At 39.3% G+C, this 17,467-nt stretch overlaps 1 protein-coding gene across 1 annotated transcript; it reads right to left on the bottom strand.

Moving 5' to 3' along the window:
• Positions 1-5,986: 5,986 nt before the first annotated feature.
• On the bottom strand, positions 5,987-16,832 carry LOC123812535 (cytochrome c oxidase subunit NDUFA4-like). Its single transcript, XM_045829315.1, has 2 exons — positions 16,777-16,832; positions 5,987-6,234 (listed from the first exon to the last, which is right to left on the bottom strand). Exons 1-2 carry the CDS (start codon positions 16,830-16,832, stop codon positions 5,988-5,990), a joined length of 303 nt encoding a protein of 100 aa, XP_045685271.1. The 3' UTR covers position 5,987.
• Between the last annotated feature and the right edge of the window lie 635 nt (positions 16,833-17,467).

Below are 17,467 nucleotides of genomic sequence, written 5' to 3'. Positions count from 1 at the left end.
AGAGAGACATAGAAACTGCAGACTGAATGTAATGACCTTCAAGTCTGGACTGGCCACCTCCCATTCCACAAGGACCCCTGTTTCTTAGACTTCAGGGTATGGTATAAGTCAGCCTATGTGAAGACAGCTGTTTTCAGGCTATTTCTATAGATTTCCTACTACATTTGCATTTATTTTGCCTGTTTGTCAGTTTCAGTAAACACTTTAATTAATTATCAATTTTAAAGTGCTTGATCATGTGCTATATAGCAAAAGGGGACAATTTTTTTAATCAATGAGGGAGAAAAATCACTTATAGGGCACATCAGCTGGAACATCTGGTGTTTTACATATAAAAGCGGGCTGGGAAAGAAATTCTGTAAATCAAGAATTCTATAACTTCACCTAGAAAGGGTTCTGCCATGTAATGAGATTTACTATGAAAGCCCCCAATGGTTTAAGTACAAGTCTATCTCAAGCATGGAGACCCCAGGAGAGTAGGATTGATTAGCCCCCCAAAAGAAGAAGAGCCAAAGATATCAATCAAATATTAGCTCATCACATGGAGAAAGAGGTAGGGGCTACTGAACTCCTGGGGTTACTGAAAGAAGCAAACTGGGCAAAAGAAAAAAGCAAAACACATGTACCAAGGTCACGGTCAATTTTATGGGTCCTGGTTTCCTACACACAGGCAGGTCTGGGTGGATATCTAGTAGGCTCAGGCTTATGCTCAGAGGCAGGGAAGGGAAGATGTGGGCATCGTAGATGTAAAAGGAAGGAGAAGTGGGCGAGCTATCCCAGCTGCTCAGTGCAGCACACTGAACATGCATCTCTTGCCTTGTGACTGCCCAACAGCAATAGCACAAATAACAACAGTGGCAGGTGGCAAATAGAGGATAAAATAATAATAGCAATAGCTACAATTTACCAAGTACCTACTCTGGTGACAGGTCTGCTGAGCATTTTTACATATATGCATCTATTCTTTGTAGCCTATGAGATAAGTGATATGATCCTTATTGTACAGTTGAAAAAAATTAAGTCAAGAATTAAAAACCTAGTGCAGGGTTACAATTTTTAAAGAGGAAGAGTCAAGATTCAAATCCAGGTCTTTGTGAATCCAAGGTTTAGGTGGAAATATCACTAGCTCTCAAGTTTTCTGTTGCTTTCAGAGAAGGAAAAAGTTGTTTGAATGCCAGGTAATTACCACCAGTGATTATGGCAGCCTATGCACCACAACAGATTACCCCCAGGGTATTACCTGGAGGTTGCTGCAAAGTCTTACATCCAGTAAAGCCTTTTACACCTATCATCACCCACCCCCCCACCCACCCTCCCCAACTGCTGGAGGAACAATATGCATGAATCCTGCCTCCATATCTCTCACAAGTGCCTCCCATTGACAGAATAGAACCAGTGGCAAGGGATTCTGGAAATGTAGTTCTTAGGCTTCTAGCCTTTGATAGGAAGAGGTCATAGAATGGAACAAGAATGATTCTGCATTGCCTAATAAATGCTCTGGCATAGTTAGACCTGGTCCCTGAGAAAACCTGGAATTCAGGAGATCATGTGAGCGTAGCTATAATCCTTTACAGATAACTCTGCAACAGGGGTTCCCATCCCTGGGTGGGAGTGGCTACAGTTCAGTGGAAGCAGCTGGTGAGAGCAACACCACAGAGTAAATCTTTTGGCCATTATTTTTCACTCTGATCATATTCTCAAACTCTCAGGATCTAGGGAGGTACTTTTCTGCAAATTCAAATCCTGAACAGCCTTCAGAAGAGAAGTAACATGTTGTAAAAGGCACTTTCCAGCCCTTCCTATTCTTACCAGAGCCCATTTTAAGATGCCCCTGCACCAACAGCTTTGATTAATGGTGTAAGAACTCTGGGCTCTTGTTTACACTCTCAGTGAAAATTCCTACCTGTTGGCTGCCCTACTTCTCTGGTTGCTTTAATATCTTCAAGAAGGGCTTTAATTTTAATGACTGAATTAGCAGAAATAACTCAAGAGAAATTTTGGTTAATGTTTAACTTAATTTCAATGATCAAAGTTACATTCTTATTTTCTATTTCCTGAGGGCAATTAATTTTAATTCTTATTGCTCTTTCTTACTTCTATATTTCTTAACAGTATGCTTATACTGCTAGTTCTTGATTTTTCAATTTAGATGTTATCTGTTGACTCCATATGATTGAAAATGACAAATCAGCTTTCATATAGTTCAACACACACACACACACACAACACACACACACACAGAGCACACAACTCATCTATTCCACTCATCTTCCCAAATATAACTTTTTGAATCAAGTCACTATTCAGGATTACATTATTATGACTGTATAATATTTATCTACCACTGCATCATATAATTTTCTATATGTTCTATCGTAAATTTTTTAGTTTTCTTAGAATTAGTGATCTTTTCTCTCCCCCTTGCTTAGTTTTTCAGTAATCACTAACTCATCTGCAAACTTCATACCAAAGGGAAACTCTCTTTTTAATAGGCTGAAACACATCTTGCAGTTTCATATTTTTTTTTAGAGACATCACAGTCTCCCCAGAGCTTCCACTCTTCTGGTCCAATATAGAATGGCTGCTCTCTGGGCTGGCTGCCCAGCTACCACTCTGAGACCACCTGTCACCATCAGCCAGAGAACTGGACGCTGTATATCATGAGATGATCCCTTGAATCCTGTTTCTCCCCCTGATACAACGTAGTGGTGGTGGTGGTGGTGGTGGTGGTGGTGATGGTGGTGGTGGTGGTTATATTTTCTTTCAGTTGAGCCAAATCCTATATTTAGCTTCTTCTCCCTATCATGACTCCCCCCTTTCCTCTCTAGAGGATCCCACATGTGCCCCCGGCATGTGAAAGTAGGAGGCTGTGCATTCCAGAGACTGAGAGTCTCCCAGTGTCCCTGCGGTCAGTCTGCCTGAGTGGGAAATAATGGAAAGATACCAAAATACAAATGCGTGGGAAGGGTTTCCAAGAAGAATTTATCCAAACCATTTCTGGAAATGGATGATGACATTATCCCCCTAAACACAAAGAGAAAGAGAAAGATTATAATAAATGGCGCAATGTAAAAATTAGTTTCAAAACATGAGTGTTTTTCTGTTCTTTTTTAAACATTTTTTAAAGATTTTATTTATTTATTTTCAGAAAGAAGGGAAATGAGGGAGAAACAGAGGGAGAGAAACATCATGTATGGTTATCTCTCATACACCCCCAAATGAGGACTTGGCCCACAACCCAGGCAGGTGCTCTGACTGGGAACTGAACTGGCAGCCCTTTGGTTCACAGACCAGCACTCAATCCACTGAGCTACACCAGCCAGGGCAGTGTTTTTCTCTTTTTTAAGCCAATTGCTTTGTGCTAAGTATTGCCACCAGGAGTGTATGAGTGAGTTCTATATAGGCCCAGAACCCAAAGACTTTTTCCAAATTCATTTTCCAAAACCATTTATAAGGTCACTGCTCCATGTAATAGAGACTTTGGCTGCCTACCTGAAATTCAAAAATTGGATGATAACTGAACTACTGTAAAATCTGGTTAGCTGAGGCTTCCTGGGAAGCCAAATAAGAAAAGGGAAGGAAGCAATAACTTACCATACATCACACAAAGAATACAAAACACAGCTGACTTAGACCTTGAGTGAGCATCCTCCTCCCAACTGCACACAGAACGCAGTAGCATCCACAACTCTAAATGTTAAATGTATGTATATAAATAATGTTCATTGACCCTTGAACAGCAAAAGGCTTGAACTGCATGAGTCATTTATACATGATTTTTTCCCAATAAATAGATTTCTGTAAATGTATTTTCTCTTCTGAAGGATTTTAATAATATTTTTTCTCCCACTTACTTTATTATGAATATAGTATATAATACATATAGCATACAAAATATGTGTTAACCAACGGTGTATATTATCAGTAAGGCTTCCAGTCAATAGCAGGCTATTAGTAGCTATTTTGGGAAGTCGAAAATTATACCTGGATTTTCAGCTGTGCCAGGAAGTCAGTGCCCCAAGCCCTGTGTTGTTCAAGATTCAGCTATAGTATGAATTATAACATTAGGCTTAGCTAGCACTTTCACTACTAAAACACTCTAATGAATATTAAATATTGTATTATATATAGTAAAATATATAATTCTTAAGTATACAGCTTGGTGAATATTTATATATGTAAACTCCCATGTTACCACTCTCCAGATCAAAATACAGCATATTTCCATCACCCAGAAAGTTTCCTCATGCCTGCATGCCTGTTTGGTGTATTTTTAACAGTAAACATACTTTCTTCTTTACACATTAATAACTTTCTACTAATGAGAACACTTGAGTAAGCAGAACTTTGATCATGCCAGGGAGAAAAGAAACTAACATTTGTCAAGCAAACACATTTTGCCAAACACTTTGACCTGTCACGCTAATCCTGTTAGGCAGGTGTAATTACATCCCCTGAGGCAACGAAGAAGCTGGGCTCTGGGGTTTAAGGGACCTTTCCCATGTCCTACTCTAGAGCCTCTTCCCCCATTTAATCGCACTGTCAGATGATACAGCTTACTACACTTTTTGAATAACGAGAGCTGATTTTCTTTAAGCAAGTCATATATATTTATGCCCAACAAAGAAAAGTGATAAAGGATAAACAAAATCCATAGAAAAAAATTAAAAACACTTCTCTATTAGGTAACCTTAAAAATAACTTTATCTATTAATTTACCTGAAAAAAGACATAGTGCCCATAGTCTAAAAACACTTTTTAAAAACAAAAAGACATTGTTTGTTTGTTTGTTTTTATCACCTTGAAATGGCCTTTTTATTGATTTTCAGATCAAGTTCAGGGCCAGGAATAAGGGAGCAGTATTAACTAGACTCCTTAAACTACCTGCAGTTCACCCAATCACAGTAACCAAAACCAACTAGCCCAGCTTGCGGAAGTAGTGCTTTTTGGTGCCCTGAAGAGTGGTCTTCAAGGGCCAATTCTTGTGACCTTGTGGCTTTGCGGCCAAGTGCCCTGGTTTGCCTGGGACTGTTACAGTTTCAGCCATGAAAGTCTGGTGTCCCAGGAAATCCCTCAGCCCTCGGCAAACTGTGCTGGTTGGTCACCATACTGAACAGATACCACATGTCAAAGTACCTTAATCAAGTGTTGTTTTGGGTGTTTGAGATTTCTAAGGATAAACAGGAAAGTGAACATGATCATAAATGCAAATTTGTTCAGCTTAAAGAGGAAAAAACGAATAGATGTGCACTTGCCTATACACAGATAAGGAATCACCAAGTGAACATGGAAAAGTAGTAGTCTCAGTGCTTCCAGGGAGAGAACTCGGTGCTGGCTGGCCCTGGAAAGATGGTGGTCTCTCAATGCATGCCCTTTTGAGCTGTTTGAATCAAATGGACATGTGAATACAATAATCCAGTGTTGTTAAACTGTGCTCCTCAGACAGCTGTGAGAGCTTGTAGGGATGGGAGGCAGGGAAGAACTGGAGATGACTGCAGACCCCTCCACCTGCTCAGACCAGCTCTGCACTTCGCCATTTTATATTTTGAGCTTCCTCACAAGGCTGCGTTTAATAACAGGTTTTATGATGTTTTTGAAAGTCTAAATGCTGTAACATTAATCTCTTTTCCTATGACATATGCATAGCAAACTCTCTGAACAAGGCTTTACAGAGGAGGGACACTAAGGTTTGCTTGGACAAAGGAAATGCCAACTCAAAGGCATCAGCTTCATATCCTAGTCCACTCACTTGCTGTCTTTGTGATCATAAGCAAGTTTCTTTATAACTTCTGGGCTTTAATATCTTTACCTGTTTTTTTATTTTTTTTCAAGTTTCAAGCATTTATTAATCAGTGTAAACCCCAAAAGAATACACCAACATGATATCGTGCATTTGGAGGGGAAATATTCCCTGGTTAAGTGGAAAATTGTGTGGATGGCTTCTGGAAGACTGTCATTCTAAGCAGCTTTATACTAAAACATTTCATTTAGAACTCGGGACCTTCTTTCTTCAGTTTGCTGTTAGCTACATTCACTGAGTAGAACTCATATTGCTCATTGGGACCCAGCTTGTTCCAGGGTTCTGGGTTATTCTTTTTGTCCCAACAGACATCTGTGTTGGACAATACCAGGTGCATGACATACAGCACTGCTCCAGTACCTCCAGCTCCAACAAATATAAAGAGGGGGGTCAAGCTTGGATGCTTCTTGGCCTGACTGATGATCTGACAGAGCCTGGTTGTGGCAGAGGGCCCAGAAGCAAAGAAAAAGTTCTTAACCTGATTTTTTTTAAATGTGTGTGCATGCATGGTGTGCATTTGTGTGCAGTATTAGCCCAAATTGTTTTTGTAAGTATTATATGCCATAGTATTTATAAAAGTAACTAGTACTGTACCTAGTTATACAGCAAATGCTCAGTTGCTGGCTAATTTGAAATCGAGTCAAAGTGTTAAAAAGCATTAATACAGTAGCAGTTTTCAGGCTCTTGAATGTTTCTGTATTGGCTCTCCTGCCCCCACACAAGGCTCAGCACTTGATTACAGACCACAGGGAAGATTATATAGCTCAGGAGCAGATCTACAGATGCCAGGGTCTAGAGACATCTCCAGGCTTAATCCATTCTGGGACTTAGCTTTGGAGTTGCCCTCCAGTACAGAAACCAACACAGAAGTGATGCAGCACAAAAAGTGAGTGCCTATGAAAGGAGGGGAAAATGAAGAATAGGGGAGGTAGGCCATGGTCCTCTGGAATCACATGGCTAAGTGGAGCAGGGTTGATTCTCTAGGACACACTGCTGTTCAGCATCCTATTAGGGATTCTAAACCAGACAAGGGAGAGGCAGTGTTGGGAGGGAACCAAGAGAAAGGGGGACTGAGGAAGGAAGACTACAGAAAAGAGACTGCAGAGATGGAAAAAATGGGTGAAGCTGGGGAGAACCAGCCCTAGAAACACTGCCAGAAAGTAAAGAGACACTTCTATTTAAAAATTTTTCAGTTAATCACCTTTACCATCGCTAAAAATACAGAATACCCTCCCCCCACACACCCATGCACAAAGGAAGATGATGTACTTGTGATTTCCAAGTCAATGAAGGTCAACTTTGGTGTTTCAGAAAATGACCTGTATCTAATACACGCCAGCCTGAATGAGCCAGTATACCCAGCAGAAGCCAGGAGCCCCACTACAGCAGAATTACCTGGGAAGCCCTCAATCACAGCCCTTCAGTGGCCTCTTGGGCTACTCAGTGGCCCTGGCCCCATTCCCAATCTTAATCAAGAACTCTAGCTTCTTGATGACTCCAATCCTAACAATCAGTTGGCAAGGAATTACAGGCACTGTCAAGTCATATACAATGAAACCTTAACCAAATCCAGTGGAAACTTTTTTACATCCAGTTAACCAGACTAACTGAGTTAACCAACACTAGGGTGATCACAGACTTTACTATCCAGGACCTCTTGAAGAGTGAAAAGGGTGTTCTAATTCAGTCAGGATAATAGGCACAAACTGGAAAATGTTGTTACCTCTAATAATCTGTGTCCATCTTTAAAACCTAAAAACTGATGGCCAAGCTTCGACTGTTGTCCAGCATCCCCTGAACTTCTCTGTGCCCGTCAGTTGAGCTACAAAGAATCACTTGTCTTCCTTCCCAGATATGCACATGCCCATTGTATTTGTTATTGGAATTATGTAATTATATTAAATATTATGTATATTGGTGAAATATAAAGGTAAAATGAAAAGGTGTTTCTATAAAAATTTAGTCAAATATCTCAAAAAACTCAAAAATGAGTTGCTTTAAAAATTTCTGCCCATATACATATAAAGTAACTATAAAAGATGGGAAGAAAATTATATTAAAATTCTAGTTTAGACAGAGACAACACTCAATTTACAAGTGGTTTTAAGATCTTGCACCACTTTAAAGAAACTGAAACTGGATGTTGTAAATGATGCCTGACGAGGGTGGTTTATATAAGAATGAGGACATGAAACTCCAAACAATGAACTCATAGCAAAGAAAAATAGGACCTCACAGTAAAAGATAATCCATGAATTTTAAGTTTAAACTGAAAGCTTAGAAGATGGTGACATATGTAAACACAGCTCACCTCCTCACACAACCACATCAAAATGACAACTAAAATATAGGAAACTATCAGTCAGAACTGTCAGAAATTGTATTGAATAGAAGTCTGACAACTCTGGAATTAAAGAAACCACATCAATCAGACTAGTAGGAGGGCTGAAGACATGGAATGGGCTGGTCCCACATCCACATGTGGTAGACAAAAATTTGGGAGGTGTACCTCAGGAGCGAGGAGTCCCAGCCCTACACCAGGCCCCCCAGCCCAGGGTTACAGTGCCAGTTAGATACATCTCCACAACTTCCAGCTGCAAAAATCAGCAAGGATTAAGTTGGTAGAGGAAACTTCTAGAGTCCCAAGCAGTTCCCATTAAAGAACTCATATACAGACTTACTCAAACTCACTCCCTCTGAGATCCCAGCACTGGGGTAGCAGCTTAGAAGGTACCAGTGGCATACAGAGAGAAAGTGAAATGTGTGGGATCGAGACAGGAGCTAGGGGATAGCTTTCTCTCAGACAGAAAGACAGGCAGAGGCCATTATCCCTTTTCTGAGCTCTTGCTCCACAGAGACACAGAGGGGGCAGGTGGGTGCCATATCTAAGACTCCATCAAGCTGGCTAACACTGATTGCCCCACCCTGAAGATCCCCTGAGACTCTGTCCCACCCAATTCACAAGCCCACCCAAACTGTTAACTGTGACTTTCCCATATGAATGGCTCATGCTTCACAACTTCCTAAATCATCACAAACAAGCAACAGCTGTCCTCCATAAGCCACCAGTCCTGGCTCCTCTTGCTAAGTGATCCAGACCCAGCACTAGCAACAACCAGTCTAGAATCATAGCTTGGCTTCACCTGGTAGTTTCCAAGCCCAGAACAAGTAGCAGCCATCTCAGATGGCTTTATAGCTCAGGCAAGGTAGCCTCAAGCAGAACACAGGTGGGGGCTGACCTTGGCCTGCACCGCCTTGGAAACACCAGGGCCAGCACACCCAGTGGACAGCTACAGACCACACTGGAGCACCTCTACCCTGCCCCTACATAGCTGATCCTCCATGGAGCAAGGAGTTGGGTGGTCAGTGGTCATATCCAGTCCTTGCAGCTGACTGGCCTGGGTAAATCTCTCCCATTGACCTGCCAACAGTAACCAAGGGTCAATTACAAGAGGAGAGTGTAATCAGCCCACACAAAAGGTGCTCCTAGAGTACCCAGCTTGGACAATAGGGTAGGCTGTGTCACTGGACTCCACAGGACACCTACTACATTAGGCCACACTACCAAGACAGGGAGTTTTAGCAGCTGTACCTAATACATAGAAATAAACACAGGGAGGCTCCAAAATAAGGAGACAAAGAAATATAGCCCGAATGAAAGAACAGATCAAAACTCCAGAAAAATAATTAGACAAAATAGAGATAAGCAATCTTTCAAATGCAGAGTTCAAAACACTGATCATAAGCATGCTCAAGGAACTTAGGATCTCAACAGCATAAAAAAGATCCAGTCAGAAATGAAGGATACACTAATTGAAATAAAGAACAATTTACAGGGAAACAACAGTAGAATGCAAATAGCTGAAAATCAATTCAATGATTTAGAACATAAGGAAGCAAAAGACAACCAATCAGAACAAGAAGAAGAAAAAAGAATCCCAAAAAATGAGGACAGCATAAGCAGCCTCTGGGACAAATTCAAGTATTCCAACATTCACATCATAGGGGTTCCAGAAGGAGAAGAGAAAGAGCAAGAAATTGAAAATCTATTTGAAAAAATATTGAAAGAAAATGTCCCAAATTTGGTGAAGGAAATAAACATGCAAGTGCAGGAAGCACAGAGAGTCCCAAACAAGATGGATGCAAAGAGTCCCACTCCAAGACATACCATAATTAAAATGCCAAAGGTTAAAGATAAAGAGAGAATCTTCAAAGCAGCAAGAGAAAAGAAGTTAGTTACCAACAGGGGAGTTCCCATAAGAATGTCAGCTGATTTCTCAAAGAAAAATTGCAGGCTAGAAGGGATTGGCAACATATATTCAGTTTTGAAAAGCAGGGACTTAAAGCAAGATTGGTCTATCCTGCAAAACTATCATTTAGAATGGAAGATCAGATAAAGAGCTTCCTGGATCAAAAAAAAAAATCTAAAGGAGTTCATCATCACCAAACAATTATTATATGAATTGTTCAAAGAAATTACTTAAGAAAAAGAAGGTCAAAACTATGAACAATAAAAAGGCAATTCATATCTATCAACAACTGAATCTAAAATCAAACTAAGCAAACAAGAAGAACAGAGACAGAATCATGGATACAGAGAGGGTTTTGATGGTTGTCCAATAGGAAGGAATGGGTAAAGAGGTTAGGGGATTAAGTATAAATAGGTAGTTACAGAATAGCCTTGGGGATGTAAAGTACAGTATGGGAAATGGAGTAGCCAAACAACTTCTACACATGACCCATGGACATAAACAATGGTATGGGGATGGCTTGAGGGAGTGGGGGGTGCTGCTGGAGGAGGGGAAATGGGGAAAATTGGGACAACTGAAATTGCATGATCAATAAAATATAGTTAAAAATAAAATGAACTGAAAGTTTAAGATATATATGTATACATATAAATATGTTTTAATTTCCTTCTTTAGAAGACTTTACCAATTAACCAAGCAACCTCAGGTACCTACTTTGACTATTGCCAAAATTATAGCACATCTCCTAGCTATACTTAAAACAAGTATTATGGTATGAGGTCTCCATAGGATGTTTCCTATCACACCCCCAAAATTATTTCAAGGAAAACTTATTGATTATACTTTAGGGAGGAATTTTTACCCCAGCCTGTAAAATGAGCTAGAGATAAAGAAATTTAAATGTTTGTTGTCCCACAATGAATGCTTCTAAGCAACGTAAATGTATATGAGTCTACTTGATCATCACTTTCTGCTATAAATGAATTATTGCACAATATGCAATTTTTATAGAAAATAGAAAATATACCTGTATGACTTTTATCACAATTAAATTATTTCCAAAACATATACACAATTTAACAAAAAGGAAAAGTACCTATCAGTAGCAAGTAAAGGAGAAAAATAACACAGAGATCACTGTCACTAAAAACAAATTCCAAGTTAACAATTTAGGTGTATGAGGTTGAGGAATAGGGGGACAAGAGGGAGGAAAGCAGAAGTCAGCATGTTGCTGTAGTGTGGTAAAAGGAACATTATAGTAATCGGATCCCTATTCCTCTTTAGAGAGATCATTATTAGAAAAGTCTACCTTTGTTCACATACTATTAAGGGGTGTAAATAAAATAATAACACATATATTTATCCTTTATCAGGCACTGTTCAAAGAGCTTTATAATTATTAATTTATGGAAGAAAAAAAGTGATAGTCCAGAGATGAATGAAAAAGAAGATTAAAGGATGGAAAATAGGTCCTAAGAAGCTGTTGATCCTCAGAAGACCAGATAAGGAGATAATGGTTACATTATGACAAGAAATCTCAGCTAATCATAAGGAAGAAATTACTTGGCCATCAAGTTGATCAAACACTGGAAAAAATTGGTTTGGTACTGTCATTCCAAAAGGCTACCTGCTTAGGGAGGAGCCAAGGTACAAGAAAGCCAGGAGACAGAAAAGGAGGCTGATAGGCTAATTCTAAGTTGGTAGACTATGGCCCAGATGAGGCCCCAACCCAAGAAGGAAAGCCACCACCAACTGCCAAAACAAAGGGCCAAAATGAGGTTGCCAGGCCATAGAAACTTAGCCCTGAGTCATAGGATGAGGCGTAACACTATAAGAACACACTAGAGGCCAGAAAAGCAAGGTCTGAAAAAGCCACCGGGACAATGTATTGATTTCAGCAGATTGCCAAATGTTCTGTCCTACATCTTTGTCATCCGTGTTTTATTCATTGCAAAGCACTCTTACTTGTGAATTGTTACCTGACACCAAGACTCTTCAGTAAAACTTATTGGGCTAAATAAGTAAGGGATTTATCTAAATGGTTTGGTTATTTATCTTCTTTTATCTCAAAGCAGGGTTTAGACAATGTATCTACAGATTTTAGGATTCAATGAAAAATGTGGAAGAGATGAAAGAAAAGAGTGTGGGATACAGAAAGAATATTAGAATTTTAACTTGCTGTTGATGTAAATCTGTTTTTAAATGTTAATATTTGTGATCACCACAAAGTGGAAAAAAATGAGAAATCATACAGTTAACCCCAGACAATGGTTTTGAAGAGCAACCCCATGGCTATCTAGGTACATCAGAAACAATTGAGATGGCTATTATTATTATTATTATTATTATTATTATTACTATTAATTTGAGAGACAGAGACAGAGACAGAGAAACATCAGTTTGTTGTTCCACTTATTTATGCACTCATTGGTAGCTTCCTGTATGTGCCCTAACCGGAGATCAAACCCACAACCCTGGCTTACCAGGACAATGTTGTAACCAATTGACCTACCCAGCCAGGGACTGAAAAGCCTTTTTAAAAACACATTCCTAGCTGTTTCCCCGAGGCCTACTAAATGAGAATCTCCCATGATGGGACACATTATATCTTCAGGCTCCTTGGGCATTTCTGATACACAAGTAGCCACAGGTGCCCTTGGTTTTACAGATCCTTTATCCTCAGTGTTCAGGATCTTCTACCAAAACTGAATGAGGGCTTTTGACAGAGCTGCCTGCTTGAGGTGCTCGGACAGTAGTGTTGGCTGGTTCCATATGACTGAGTACTTCCCAATAACAAGGAAAAGTTTTTTTTTTTTAACTCAGGACCTGATGAGGAAAATGAGACAATGTTTAAGAAAATACAACCCCCTATGATTAAATGAATTGAATACAAATTACTTATAGTTATCTAAACAGAAATAGGTTCAGTATAATATAAATAATTGCAAATATAAATGCCCTTCTCTCTAGGACATCGGTGAAGTCCTTGGCCAAGTCCACTCAAAAGAGAAGCCCTGTCCTTGTCTAAGCCCAAATCTGCATCTGCTTCGTTGTGTTTTCATCATCTAGGTAGGGATTTTGTTGTTTTGTTTCATTTTGGGGTTTGTTTTGTATTGGGTTTTGTTTTGTTTTTGTTATTTGTTTTTGGTTGTTGTTTTGGGGGGTTTGGGGTTTTTTTTTTCTGCTGTTTCCTATTGTCAGTGCTAATTTGCTCATCATGGAGAACTCTTAGCTGTTTGTGCCTGCAATTACTCAAAGTCCAATGTCTAATATACAGGCTTTCTTTCACTTAGGACATCAACTACATTTCTATTGCTATTTCTTTCTGTGCCCCTAATTGCTTTTGTACAAATTCATATAATCAAAGAAACTTCTAAGGTAAAAAAACCTCTTAAATTATCTCTTTTGATTAAACTTCTTTTCTGCTCAGGGATTCAGATCCTTATAGTGCAGGGCCCCCTAAAAAAATCACTTCTGAATTGACTATTTTACCTGTATTACTCTATCCTCTTTACCTATATTGAATGTATCATAATGTATTATAAGTGGTTTTCTTATCTAGCATTTATTACAATGTACTATAAATTTATACTAGTTTTAACATGTCTAAGAGGATGGCAGCATCTATCTTTCCATTGTTGAGTCACTTATACTTAGGCTGGTGCCTCATTTGCATAAATGTTTTATGATTATTTATTGAATCAGTGGGTGGGTGGATAGATGGGTAAGTGGTGGTTGTAACTACCATATTTTTCTAACAAAGATACTATTTGCCCTTGAGCCCATAGGGAAGAGTTGATATCACACTCATTTGTGTGTCCCCAGTACAAATGTTTGAAGAATTCTAGAAAATATAAAGCAGAGTTGACCAACTCATATGATTTACTGCTTTGTTGTTCAATACCTCTACAAGAGTTGCATAAGCTTGTACATTATCTCAACCAAATCAGACCATTCAGCAGACATTCCATGAACATGAATAGACTGGTTTGTAAAACAGCTGAATATCTAAACATTCCCAAGTTTCCAAATTGAATACAGACTAAATAGTTTGCAGTTAGGAATTGTACTTTTTAGGGCCATTAGTGCTCAAAGAATCCCAACTCATACACTACTGAATCCAAGAGTAAATTATAGGCCCATTCCCCAGAGCCACGGTTCTCTTACAGCATCATCTAAGATGAGTCAGTGACAAAAAGGTCATCAGGATCAGAAACGTAATCACTGATTTCCTGCACAGCTGAAACCCGAGAAATGGGACTTGGAAACTGAGGTTTACCACCCAAATATTTCTTCCCTCACCTCATTTTTCTTAAAAGCACCCAATCAAGTGAAGTTCATTTAATCTGCTATGATTAACATATGAAAAACAAGATTTTCCTGTTTCCATTTTCAAATATAAAACAGTCACCTACAGAAAACAAACATGATTCAGTCAGGGAAATATTCTATTGCTACTGAGTCAATGAACATAGATCGGTATATACCTATAAAGACAGCCTGAAAGAATTTGATATTCAGAACAACGATGTAAGAATTAGAGTTAAAATCTATTGAGATTAGTGTTTTGGAGAGTAACCTATTGAATTTCCATGGTAACCAGGAGGTCAATTTTATTATTACACTATTTTATGATAAGAGAACTGACATCCATAGAAGTTAATATAACTTTTTCAAGATTATACATTATATACAAAAAGTGGAGCCAGGATTCAATCCTGGACACATGAAAAGGTAAACATCCAAGCCAATCATATAACAGCTGAGTTAAGCAGAGAAATAAGTGGATATCTTGGAAGGTTTTTTTGGAATTAATGCACTGTAGAATATTCAAAGAACTTACAATTCCATGCATTTCAAACAGAGGAGGGGACCATCTCCTAGTGGTGGGTATAGGTAGGAATACAACAATCTGAAGCAAAATTAGGAAAGAAAACAGATTCCAGAAGGATAATGTTGTATATCTCTCCCAAGGCCTTTTTGGAGAGAAGTTGTCCAATTTGTAACTGTCTCTGTCAAGAGTCACTTCTATAAAATCAGTCCTTGGAGGCTCAGAGAAGGTAGCCTTTTTTAAATATCTTATTAACTCCTGAAAAGAAATAGCTTACTTACTAATCTTGTTGCATTTTGAGGTATCAAGAATCACTAAACAAATTTCATGATTCATTCACTACCCGGAAGCCACAAACTTACTAGAATCTCCATTATTTCCATTCACACTGCTCTGCTCAGGAAATAAGAGGCCTAATGATAATCTATTCTCTAGGTACTCCCTAGCACATGAATATATATCAGGCAATTCAGTTTGCACCTGCACATAGCCAGCATCTGCTACCTGTTCCATCAGTCTCACCAAAAGGGTGGAAACAAAGTAACGAAGATGCAATCTTTCCTGTGGTCCTCACGTGTTCTGAGGAATGAGTTTACCCTTGATTTTCCCTGTGGGATTGTGTACTGGGCACAAATTACATAACTGCAGCAACACTTACAGATAGCTCTCTTAATAGCAGGTTCTTCCTTCCCAGAAAACATTCTTTGTACAGCTGGGTCAAAAGTCAGTCCCAGCTTCCAGGTCACAATCCCAATCTGCACAGAAATTTCCCACCACAATTCTAGTGAGCAGTTCAATTTTTGTAGCCCATGACCAAAGGCAGGAGCTGAAGTGGGATCCGGAAGCCAGAAGGTCAAGGTTGGAAAGACCAGAGCAGTTACAGAGGATCTGAAATAAATAGATCACTTCCTATGTGATTAATTTTATATGTCAACTTGACTGGGCCATAGGGCACCCAGATATTTGGCCAAATATTATTCTGTTTTTCTTTGAGGTTTTATTTATTTATTTATTTATTTTGGATGAGATTAACATTTAAATTAGCAGACTGAGTAAAGCAGATAGTGTTCCTTAATATGGATAGTGTTCCTTAATATGGATGGGCCTTGTCAAATCAACTGAGGGCCTGAATAAAACAAAAAGGCTGACCCTCCCTAAATGCAAGAAAATTCTTCTGCCTTCAGATTCAAACTGCAACATCTGCCCTTCCTGGTCCTTTAACCTGCTGGCCTTAGGACTGGAACTATATCATCAGCACCTCCTGGTTTTTGGCCATCTGACTCAGACTGGAACTAAACCATTGGCTATCCTGAGTCTCCAGTCTGCCGACTCACCCTGCAGATATTGGGGCTTGTTCACCTCCATAATTACATGAGCCAATTCTTCTAGGTAGATGATAGATAGATGACAGACAGATAGATAGATAGATAGATAGATAGATAGATAGATTCCTACTGTTTCTGGTTTTCTGTTTTTTGGTTTTTTGGGTGTTTTTTTTTTTTTTTGAGAACCCTGACTAATACACTTTCTTTACATCTCCTTAATGTCCACCATACCCTCTTTGTTTTTTGAGACCTCCCATCTGTGACTATCTTCTCCTATTTAAGGCCTTTCTACACTTGCTCCCCGCTCTACCTGCCAAGCCTTCAGGTGATGCAACATCTCTCATCACGATCCTCAAGTCACTTGTCTGTGGTCAGCCACACTTACCCAGAAAAACACAAATACCAGATCAACTTATTATTTATCCACCTTTTCTACATTTAGAGCCTAGCTGCTCAGAAGCCACACACACTGATACCCCTACAGATTTTGACTTTACTGACAACATTCTGAGTTTTTCTCCTCTGTGGCTGGTCACTTATCCTCCTTCTCTGGTTGGACTCTTCTCTCACCTGCCCCAGGAGTCCATCCTCCAGCCTATTTTCTGAATGATCTCATCCATCCCCATGCCTTTAACCTACACCTGTATCTGACTACTTATGAATCCACATTTCCAGTGCTGGTCTCTCTCTGGATTCCAAATCCAATTGCCTCCTAAGCAGCTGCAAATGCTCCAGTTCTACATCTGCAAAAGGTGCTCATGATTTTCTCTTATCCACTCTCACCTTAACTATCACTAATAAACTCTTCTTTTCCTTATACTTCCCATTTCAGTGAATGACAACACCAAATAGAAACCTGGGACTCAGTCCCCACATCTAAACAGTCACTAAGTTCTATGTATGCTCTCCTCTTTCATGTCTCCCAGTTGGTGCCCCCTTAGTTCCAACTGGTTTTATATTTCAAGCATTTAATGTTTTCTCATCTGGTTTAATGCTTCAGTCTTATTTGCCCTTCTCAAACCTGCAATAAGCTTTCTAGTCATTCATTCAATAAATATTTTTGAATAGCTACAATATGTCAGAAACAGTGCTGGGATATAACGAGAAACACAGACACAGTCCCTGTCTTCAGGAGACTTACAGTCTCTCATATTCTTTTTCTAAAGAATGAATTAGATATTCTCCCTTTACAGACAAGTGATGTGGAGCCAGAACCCTGTGTTTTGAAGCCTGAGTCTTCTGCCATCTACTGTGTGTGCTT

The sequence above is a fragment of the Phyllostomus hastatus genome, unplaced genomic scaffold (assembly GCF_019186645.2).
Source record: "Phyllostomus hastatus isolate PE091 unplaced genomic scaffold, TTU_PhHast_1.1 phas_scaffold_93, whole genome shotgun sequence".
Lineage (NCBI taxonomy): Eukaryota > Metazoa > Chordata > Mammalia > Chiroptera > Phyllostomidae > Phyllostomus > Phyllostomus hastatus.
Note: the sequence above shows the minus strand (reverse complement) of the source record. Positions and strands in the feature narration are given on the sequence as shown.